Below are 11,175 nucleotides of genomic sequence, written 5' to 3'. Positions count from 1 at the left end.
CGTGCTGACGTGAGAAACGAACCGCCTCATTGTCGTCCTCTTAGGTTCTAGAACCCCGGAGCAGCCGGGCGTCGGTGCGCGGCAGTCACTTGCGGCTAGGGGGCGCTCGGGTTCCCACCTGGCCGGCGGGTCAACTGAAGACGCTCTATCCGAAGCGCCGCTCTCGATGAGCCGCGCCCTGCGTCCCCACGCCGAGGCGGCGGGGCGATGCGCTTGCGTACTGAGGGCTCACACCATATGTGCCCTGTCCCAGTGCGCGGGTCTGTGGCGAGCCGGGTGCGAGAGGCGGCGGCGCGAGGTGGACAGAGTCGGGCGGGCATTGGAGTCAGCCGGGAGGCAGTGGGTGTTTGAGACACCGAACCGAGAGGCCGGGTCCACGGACGCCGCTGACAAGCCATGGGGAAGAAACAGAAAAACAAGAGCGAAGACAGGTAGGCAGCGGGACTCGGGCCGGGGGTCCGCCGGGAGTCGCGCGGGGCCCGGGGCCCTGAGTGGGCGGGCCTCGGCGGGGCGCGTCCCCGCGGCTGGGGCTCGGGCCATCATCGCCCGCGTCTCCGGGGCTGTGGGGCTCGGCAGTCGTTTGAGCGTCCCGGGCGGTGGAGGGCCGGGCTCGGGCGCTGCTGCTGCCGCCCCAGGCCTACGGCCCAGGTGGGTGCGAGCCGGGCCCTGTGGGGTCGGGTGGGGCGGGCTGGAGCTGCTCTCTCGCTGCCGCTGGCCCTGTGAACGCCTCCCGGGAGCTGCTCGGGAACTTCGGAGTTGCGGAGAGGTAGCTCAGTGGCTCCCTCCTCATGTATGCCAACTTGGAAACACTTCTGGGGTTATTTAAAGTGCCGGCTGCACAGACTCCATGCTTTCTGGCTTTCCACTTTCCGCCCTGTCTTGTTTCTTGCCTTCCTAGCCACTTCCCTTAAGAAAGGAGGAGGGGAGGAGACCAATCAGGGTCGCTTCTTTCCAACCTCTTAAAAAGCCTTTTCAGGGGAGGGAGTGTGTGTTGATGAGTTACTTAGGCGGAGGTTTGGGGAGCAAGTCTTGGGTGTCACGTTTGATTAAGTTCGTTCACCCTTTTCAGTTGAGTTCACTTCCTAGGAGTCAGCAACCATCTGTTTGTTCGTTTTCGTCCGTACGCAGCAGCCGTTCATCTTAGTTTAAAACGCTCGAGGTTTTAAACACTGAAAACAAAACCAAGTCTGTGGCAGTTCATCGTCGTGGCTCACACAGACGTGGTTTTGAAATTAAAATTATTAACAGTAGTAAGTTAGAATGCTAAGTTTACCTCGCAGCTGCCTTGCTGACGAATAGTATTAAGATGAGCCTTGTATTTCGGTTTTAGGTCTGTTGGAAAACGTAAACTGGTTTGGGGAATAGGATTTGGGTTTCTTGTGGCAAAGTTGGAGTTTGTGAAGAACAGACTATTACAGATTTAAGTACTGACATTAATATTGACAGGACTCACTCAGAGGGAGAGCCAGGCGGATCTCTGCGAGTTCGAGGCCAGCCTGGTTCACAGAGCGAGATCCAGGACAGGCACCAAAACTACACAGAGACACCGTCTCAAAAAAAAAAAAAAAAAGATTGACAGAGCAGAGGAAGCTGGACTGGAGAGCAGGGAAGCAGTGCTTCCTCTAGAATTCAGGCAGGTACTTCTCAAAGAGTTGCCTGAAAGTCATTATTAATCAGATCAGGAGAAAAGAAAAAAAAAATAATTCTGAGTGGTGTAGTGAAGCACAAATTTCTGAACTTTTGATAGGATTTTTGGATACGTGAGTTAATTTTTTTTTTTCCTGAGAAAAATTTTGAGTTCTTTTTGTGTGTTAAAGCCTCACATGGCCTTTACCTGTATGCAAACGTTATCTTGTGGCCAGTTCTGTATTACCCCATTGGTTGGATACTCTGAACTAAATCTAAGAGGCCCTTCCTTTGTAAACCCTTCAGGTATATCTGAAAGATAAACACGAGGGCTGGGGCACCACAGAAATGTAACAGAATACAACCACAGCCGGTTAGCACTAAGCAATAGGAGCTGCTTGCTTCCTTCCTTCCTTCCTTCCTTCCTTCCTTCCTTCCCTCCCTCCCTCCCTCCCTCCCTCCCTCCCTCCCTCCCTCTCTCTCTCTCTCTCTCTCTCTCTATTTCTTTCTTTCGATTTTTCGAGAAAGAGTTTCTATGTGTAGTTTTGGCGCCTTTCTTGGAACTCACTCCTTAGCTCAGGCTGGCCTCGAACTCACAGAGATCTGCCTGCTGCTTCCCGAGTGCTGGGATTAAAGGCGTGGGCCACCACCGCCCGGCTAGGTGCTGGTTTCTTACCGATATCCAGCTAGTTTCTATTTTCCCTGTTAGCCTCTTCTAAGGTGTTAAACGGTGACTCACATAGCTTTGTCTGGCTCCAACTCTGAGGCCAAGGGCTACCTTGGACCTTCAGATTGTCCTTCACTGCTTAAGCTCTGGAATTGTGGGGATGGGCTATCTCCTAGGACTGGTTTCTTGGTGGTGGTTGTCTTTTGTTGTTTTTTGAAGAAAAAAAATACTTTTCAATTTGTTTGGTTCAGGAGTATAAAAGTTTATATTATTCAATCCCAATTTTTACTTTCTAGGCTCTCTAGTGATAGAGAAAAGCTATATGGATGGGAGATACTAATTTTTGTCTGTGGTTTTAGTGAAGATTGATTGCTACCGATTTCCACGGGTGGTGTCAAGAGCCTGTTGTCAAGTGGTTAGTTTGTTAGTAAACAAATAGTGGCTCTGGGTCTCCTCCTCTTCCAGTGATCTGTGCTTCACTTTGGCTCCTCTTGAAGGGAAATGATAGCAGTGTAGTTTCAAAACATTCATTTCCCTGTTCCAGTGTGGAGTCCCAGTGTGGAGTCCCAGTGTGGAGTCCCAGTGTGGAGTTCACGTTGCATGTTCTGCCACTTTACCAGTGCTTTGCTTAGGTGCCCTCAGCTTGTACTAAGAAATCTGGTGCTTTGCCCTTATGACTAGAATTGCCTGGCTTTTAAAAGGCTTTTATATCTTATATGAGGTGTTAGGGTTGGGGAAGGCAGTTCCACAGCTTTCTGAGTTTTCTTTTTGTCTATTTAATTGTACTTTTAATCTTCAAAGATTTGTTTTTGAAGGGACAGGAATGAAGACTGGGAAGAAAATCTAAAAAGAAAATGTCCCATCTGGGATCAGTATTCTTTTATAAGATGAGCTATATCTGATCTTAGGTTCTTCTTGAGGACTCCTGGTTTAGAGTTTGTCATCACACCCGAGGCTTCTCTCAGGCTCTGCTAAGCCAGTCTGTTTCTGTCCAGGTAGAAGTAGGTGAGAAGTGAGCAGCAGCTGGATAGATTACTTGATTGTTCCTGTCCATGGCCTTATGTTGAATCCTTATTTTAACTTTTTAGCCATTCAGTATTGGGTTTCAATCTTATTTATCTGATTTTTACATGTATGGCATATGTTTTATTAGATTAGCAGCTGAGATTGTTAGACTATCTGTATCTTGGAATTCTGAAATTCTATTTGGGCTTGTATAATTCTGAGAATGAGCTTTCCCAGAAGGTGCTTAGCAAGTTTCTTTGGTTCTTTTTTTATTGACTGAGGAAACGTGATGAGACAAAAGGTAGGATTCTGTATTTACGATGAAACAAAAGATGAGGCATTATTTCCATTTATTCTTGTAACCTTCCCTGTCACCCAGGGTTCATGGTAGTGTGTAGGTAGTGTATAGGATGGTGCATTCCTTAGTGATAGTCTGTTATTTCTGTGTACAGTACAGTGGATGGTCTCTCACTGATTATATGTAAAGGGGAGCAAGGATCCAGATTATCTTTTTAAAAAAAAAAAAAAAAAAAAAAACAGTTCTTCATCCCCCGCCCCCCATCTATTTAAAGGTGGTAACTAAGTATTATAGATCTTTCAGTTTAAAAGGAATCTTATCTGTTTACCTTGATTAATGGGATAAAAACAATCTCTTCTCAAAGCCTCATAGATACAACCCTCTCCCAAATACAGAGGGAAAGGAAAAAAAAATTTTTTTTTTTTTCATTTATCTGAAATCATCTATCATGGAAGTCAGGATGTTATTTAATATATAGGCGTTTGGGAGCCGGCGTGTTAAAAAGCCATCCTTTGCTTTTAACTACCAATGTTGCTCTGTAATTATGGACAAATTCCTCCCTTGTGGGTGTTCTGCCTATCATATACAGTGCCTAACCTTAGATGATGCTTTAGTGCCAGGTATTCATCCAGCCAGGTCTAATCAGGTTAACAGGATGTCTGTAATATAGGAAGTGTGATTTGTGGGGCTGGAGAGATGATGGCTCAGTGGTTAAGAAGAGCACAGTGAAGCCTGCCGGTGGTGGCGCACACCTTTAAATCTTTGAGTTGGAGATCAGCCTGGTCTACACAGCGAGTTCCAGAACAGCCAGAATTACCTAGAAAAAGAACAAGGGGGCGGGGTAGCATAGTGTTCGGGCAGATAGCCTGAGTTCAGTTCCCAGCACCCATAACAGGTGACTCACACTACCTTTAACTCCAGCTTGCTGGAATCAGATCCTTCCTCTTCTGATCTCCTGAGGCAGTGTACTTCACTCCACCACCACCCCCCCATCTACATAAAACTAAAAGTAAAGCAGAAAATGGGAACTATTTAAGGAATTTGTTCCAGAAAGATCTGTGATTGTGGGGCATCATTAGTACAAAGCCTTCCCTAAAAGAAGTTGAGCATCTTTAATTGGAGAAGTCAAAATTCTTTTTTATTCCAACTTTATTTACCAAGTGACAAACTTAATCCAACTGGAGCACGAATCTTAAGCAGTCTTATTAATAAAACCAAACTCAGAGCCAGATATTGGGGGAATGCTGGAAGATCAGAGAAGCAGAACAAGCTACAGCTACCTCACTTTGCCAATTCCTTGGCTCATCCTGTTTCCTCAGACTGGAAGCCTCTCTGTCCTCATCTGAATGGGTCTCAGCTGAACTGCTGCTCAAAAGCCTAAAAGCTTAACCAGGCTCTAGTTCCTGGTCCTCGGGCCTTATATACCTTTCTGCTTCCTGCCATCACTTCCTGAGATTCAAGGCATGAATCACCATGCCTGGCTGTTTCCAGTGTGGCTTTGAACTCACAGCCAACAAAAGTTGTAAAATGAAATATTGGGATTCTGTTACCTTCTCAAGCTCTAGAAATTGAGTCAAAAGTATCAGACCAATGTTTGTTCTTGTGGCTCAGAAGGATTTTTTATTTTCAGTGCTGGAGAATGAGCCCTAGGCCTTGCACTGGCTAGGTAGGTGTGCTACCACTGAGCTACATCCCTAGCTCACAACTCACAACTTTTTAAAGAAATAAAAATTTAGTGTTCTGTTGTTTAAAAAAAAAATACTTAAGTGCATAGAAATTCGAATAAAGAGTGTAATGAACTCCCTGTCCAGGGTCTCATTCTTTATCTCTGGCTGCACTTGTACTCACAGCAGTCTTCCTGCCTCAGCTTCCCTAATGCTGGAACCACAGTTGTGAGCCACCACAGCCGATTGCTTTTAAAATGCTTTCCTGTATAACATGGTCCACTCACTCTATCCAGTACAGTGAACACAGATTTTTTTTTTTTTTTTTTTTTTTTTTTTTTTTTTTGGTTTTTCGAGACAGGGTTTCTCTGTGTAGCTTTGCGCCTTTTCCTGGAACTCACTTGGTAGCCCAGGCTGGCCTCGAACTCACAGAGATCCGCCTGGCTCTGCCTCCCGAGTGCTGGGATTAAAGGCGTGCGCCACCACCGCCCGGCAGATTTTTTTTTTAAAGCTTGCTTACCTCAGCCTGTTATAATGGAGGAAATAGTTAAAGAAGCTTCTCAGTGTCAATTGTGCACTGCACTGTTTAACACAATGCAAACTGTGCTTCTATGTGCAAACCTATAAGCTCACTAGTCAGAATGATGAAGAAACTATATTCATTTCTCCAAGTGGTATGAAATATGTAATCAATTTTGTGGATATGTTAGAGATGAAATTCATTTAGTATAGAAGTATCAGTCTTCAATGTGTAGTCTGTAGCATTTAATATATTAACCAGGGTTGTGTTCAGTGTAGATCCAAAACAGTCACCCTGAAAAGAGATCCTCTGCCCAATACACAGACATTCTCCTCTCCATTGATTTCTGTCTTTTGATTATTCCAGATATTTCATATTCATGGAATCATAACATGTAGTGTGGCCTTTTGTATCTCAGTTTTTTGACTTAGTGTAGTATTTTGGATTTTGGGTCATCCAGGTTGTAGATTACATCAGTGCCTCATTTATGGATGAATAATATTCCATTGCTCTGTGTATATATAGATTCCGTCCATTGGTGGGCATTCTTTTGGTTAATGTACATAATATTGCTATGAACATTCATTTATAGATGCTTGCCTGAACACCTCTTTTCAGGTTGAATATGTATCCAGTCATGAGCTTGATAAGTTACAATAATAATAATTCTTTGAGTCTCCAATTGTTTTCTAAGCACCTGTACCACATCAGCTCCAGTTTCTTAATATACTTGCCAACAGCTTTGTATCTTTCCTCCTCTCCTTCTTAAATAGCCAGCTTAGTGGCTGTGTGTAGTGGTGGCAGTGTGTTTGGCTGATTAATTTTGGTTTTTATTTGTGACAGGGTATAGCTCAGAATGCCTTGAGACTCCAGGTTCTCTTGCCTCAGCTTCCTGAATGCTGGGATTACAGGTGTTCATCACTGTGCCCAGGTTCCACTGTGGATTTGATTGTTATTCTCTAGTTACTCTGTGTTGGCCATATTAGCTCTTTGGACACAAGTCTCTGGGAATGCTTTATCCAGTTCTCAGTAGGCTGTCTTTTTTTTTTTTTTTAAATTGTAAGAATTCTTAATATAATTGGGATAATAAAATCATATGTGCTTGGTTTCATTTATACTCTTGTGTGTGTTTTTTTGTCATATACATTATCATTTATGTATGTAGATTTGTATATCTTATTACCACAGTTAAGATAAAGAGAGCATCACTGCTGAGATTGGTCATATTCTCCATGTATTATAGCATCCATCTCCTCCTGCATACCCCACCTATGCCTGTTCATAACCTCTGCTAACCACAGATCTGTTTTATATTTCTAAAATTTTGTTCTTTAAAGAATGTTGTATAGGGCTGGAGAGGTGGCTCAGAGGTTAAGAGCACTGGCTGTTCTTCCAAAGGTCCTGAGTTCAATTCCCAGCAACCACATGGTGGCTTACAACCATCTGTAATGAGATCTGGTAACCTCTTCTGGCCTTCAGGGATATGTGCAGACAGAACACTATACATAATAAATAAATAAATCTTTAAAAAAAAAAAGAATGTTGTATAAATGGAGCAATGGATGGATTTAATTTTTGGGTAGTAGAGTTGTTTCTTTCCACTCATCCTGATTGTTTTGAGTTTCATCTAACTTGTTGCATGTATCAATAGTTTGTTTTATTTTGTTGCTGACTATTATTTCATATAATGTTAATGAACCATGGTTTGTTTAACCCTTCACCTACTAAAGGACATACACATTATTTGCATTTTTTTCACTGTTAAGAAGTTACCATATAAATTTGTCTACAAGTTTCTCTGTAAACATAAGCTTTAATTACTTAGTGGTTCTTATGTAAGCCTATATTTGTCAAGTTGTTTTTGTGTTGTTTTAAACAGACACACACACACACACACACACACACACACACAATGGGTAGACTTTTTTTCAGAGTGGCCATGGCATTCTGCCAGCTGTGCCTGAACTGTCCAGTTCTTTCTATTCTTATTAGCATTGTTATCACTTTGGGAGTGCAACGTTCTGATTGGTATACATGGGTTTAACTTTCATTTCCCAAATGACTTGTAGAGTGCCTTTAATTTGGCACCTGCATATTCTCTTAAATAGAATGTCTTTTGTAGCTAGAGTTTTCCTGCCTGGCCCACGGTCAGGGCAAATCTCTCTCACCCGCCAGTCCCACAGCCACTCAGACCCAACCAAGTAAACACAGAGACTTATATTGGTTACAAACTGTATGGCCGTGGCAGGCTTCTTGCTAACTGTCCTTACAGCTTAAATTAATCCATTTCTATTAATCTATACCTTGCCACATGGTTCGTGGCTTACTGGCATCTTCACATGCGGCTTGTCATGGTGGCAACTGGCAGTGTCTCCCTCACCTAGCTTCCTGTTCTCTCAATTCTCCTCCCTGTTAGTCCTGCCTATACTTCCTGCCTGGCCACTGGCCAATCAGTGATTTATTTATTGACCAATCAGCAACACATTTGACATACAGACCATCCCACAGCAGTCTTTTTATACCTTTTCCTTTTTATACCTTTCTGATTGGATTATTTGGGGTTTTGCTGTTGAGTTTTGAGGGTTTTTGAAACTTGTTCTAGAATTAGCCCTTTTTTAGATTATGTGCTGTGCACATACACACTCCCTCAGTTCAGTTTTCTTCATTCTTTTATGGTCTTTCCAACTGCAGAAGTTTTTAATTTTGATGAGTTTCAACTTTTTCCCTGTATTTTTCTCAGAGGTTCTGTTTTTTAAATTCACAATGTGCTTACTCATACAGAGCCTGAGACTGCAGTTATTTATATTTGAGGGTGTCCATTTGCACCAGCTCATTTGTGGGGAAGGTGAGCTTCACTTTAAATGGCTTTGTACCTTGTACAAAGAGGGTAGCCATACTTCTATGGAGACCATTTTTGTTTTTTCTGTTCCAGTGATCTGTGTTTTATCAGTATACCAGTGTAGTTTTGGTTATTTTAGCTACATTGTAAGCCCTGAAATTTGGTAAAATGATGCCTCCCACTTTACAAATAAGAAAAAAAAAGTTTTCTTAGCTATTCTAAGTCCTTTGCCTTCACATATAAATTTTTTAGTTGTCTGTACTAGCTGTGTCTTAAAAATCTTGCTGGAGTTTTCATTAACCCTGTATATAATTTTGGAGAAAATTTTCTTAGTGTTGTTGAGTCTTCTATCAATGAATATGATTCATCTATTTAATCTCTCTTTGTATTTCATTCGTCAACATTTTATAGTTTTTAACATACTAGTTATGTGCACATTTTGTTAAATTTAATATTTTCATTTGCTTTGGAGAAGATGTAAATGCATGGTGGCTTTCCTTTCTTCAGGTAATTTTTTTTTTTTTTTTTTTTTTTTCTCGAGACAGGGTTTTCCTGTGTTTTGGTTCCTGTCCTGGATCTCTCTCTGTAGACCAGGCTGGCCTCGAACTCACAGAGATCCGCCTGGCTCTGCCTCCCAAGTGCTGGGATTAAAAGCATGCACCACCACCGCCTGGCTGGGTAAATTTTTAAAAGTTAACTTTTAGTGTGCTGGAGAGATGGCTCAGGAGTAAAGAGTGTATATTGCTCTTCCAGAATAAGTTCAGTTCCCAGCACTAATTTTGAGCATCTTTTAACTACCTATAACTCCAGCTCCAAGAGATCTAGTGCCCTCTTTTGGTCTCTGTGAGCACTTACATACCTGCACATATCTGCATGTAGACACACACTTACACAGATAATTAAAAATACAAATCTTAAAATAACTTTAGAATTAGAGAAAATTGGTAATGATAGTGCAGAATCTCTGTATATTCAATACTGACTTTTCCCCATGTAGTACGTCTCTTTTGCTGTTGATAAAACACCATGACCAAGGCAGCTTACAACAGAAAGCATATTAATTGGGCTTATGGTGTTCTGACATAAGTTAGAGTCCATGATAGTGAAGCAAACTCAAGGCAGCTGGAACAACTGAGAGCTCACAGGAGGCAGAGAACCCTCAAAGCCTGTGCCCACTGATACACCTCCAATAAGGCCTAATCTTTCCCAAACAGTTCCACTAACTAGGGACCAAGTCTTCAAAGATGTGAGCCTGTGGGGGGCCATTCTCATTCAAACTACCATGCCCTATTAACATAGCAGCATGATGTTCTTCCTACAATGAAGAAACTAGTATGAACTAACTGTAGTGCTGAATTTGTTTAGATTTCTTTTGATTTTACTGGCTGTATTAAATCTGTACCACATGTTTTGTGGTAAATTTTTCTTTAGGCTCATTTTATCTATGGTAGTTCATCATACTTCATTATCTCGTTGATGTTGGTAATTTGACCAAGCTAGGCTCTGTCAGGTTTCTACTCTGTGAAGTTATTCTATTCTTTCCATATTTAGTCTGTGGAAGGAAGTCATTGTGCATGGCCCACAGTATTAGGAGTGGGAAAGTAAATGTTCTCCTCCCTGGATTGTGGAGTTTTATGTAGTTTATTTAGTCTTTATTTCTTGCTCATTCACCCATTTGTTTATCTCTCAGCATGAACTAGTGGCTATTTTATTACTTTGTCTTGTAAGTCAGATTTTTTTTGCTGTTTTGTAGTCCTAAGGAGCAAATCTAAGATCTCACAGGTGTAGGCAAGAATGCTAGCAACCACTGAGCTATTCTACCAGCCCTTGGCTTGTAATTTAATACCGTGTTTAATTTGATACATCAGTTAACTAATTTACTGTTTTTATTGGTCATTGGGGACTCTTTGAGTTGTTCACATTCTCAGGTGCCACGTACCCAGAATTCTGTGTGTTTATGTGTTGACTTTCCTCAGTTTTATTTAGTCTATTTCTTACTTTCTGGTGCTCCAAGATGCTTCAGGTTTAACTTATCTGTGTTTTATATCAGCTAGAGAATCAGCCATTTTTGTGTTTTTATCAGTAACTGATAATTCTCAGTCACTTGGATTTTAGCCTTTGGAATAGATGTAGAGTGCCATCTCCTTGTTTTAATTTGATTTTCCCTTTACTGAGCTTTGTTTTCATTTACATCTTTTGCAGTGTTTATCTTTTTGGCAGTACAACTTCATATCTTTTGCCCATATTTATTTGGGTGCTCTTTGTATATTTTAGATACAAGTGTTAACAACATAGCGTTTTCATTTTTAAAATGTATCTTCTTAAAGCTTGTTATTTTTCTTTTATGGCTTGTGCTTCTTTTTTTTTTTTTTTTCTTTTTTTGTCTAAAACCTCATTGCCAAGCCTCAAGATCAACAAACACATTTTGTGTTTTGATGTTTTGTTTTCCTCTTTTGTACACCAGCTGAAAAGGAATTGTTAGTGAATTGCCTTTCCTTTTCTGTCATGGATTAGGTAATTATGTTTGTATTGGTTTGTTTCTAAACTGTTCTATTG

The 11,175-nt window shown here is 41.6% G+C and overlaps 1 protein-coding gene across 2 annotated transcripts in view; it reads left to right on the top strand.

Annotated features, from left to right (window-relative positions):
* Positions 1-74: 74 nt before the first annotated feature.
* Positions 75-11,175, top strand: part of Eif5b (eukaryotic translation initiation factor 5B) — a 50,235-nt gene continuing 39,134 nt past the window's right edge. For both annotated transcript variants that reach the window (XM_059281291.1, XM_059281290.1), the window contains exon 1: positions 75-431. In XM_059281291.1, the coding sequence (XP_059137274.1) occupies positions 397-431 (35 nt within the window). In that variant the 5' untranslated portion in view covers positions 75-396. The remainder of the gene's footprint in view (positions 432-11,175) is intronic.

The sequence above is a fragment of the Peromyscus eremicus genome, chromosome 16_21, assembly GCF_949786415.1.
Source record: "Peromyscus eremicus chromosome 16_21, PerEre_H2_v1, whole genome shotgun sequence".
Classification (NCBI taxonomy): Eukaryota; Metazoa; Chordata; class Mammalia; order Rodentia; family Cricetidae; genus Peromyscus; species Peromyscus eremicus.
The sequence above is the reverse complement of the archived record's forward strand: the minus strand, read 5'-3'. Positions and strand labels throughout refer to the sequence as shown.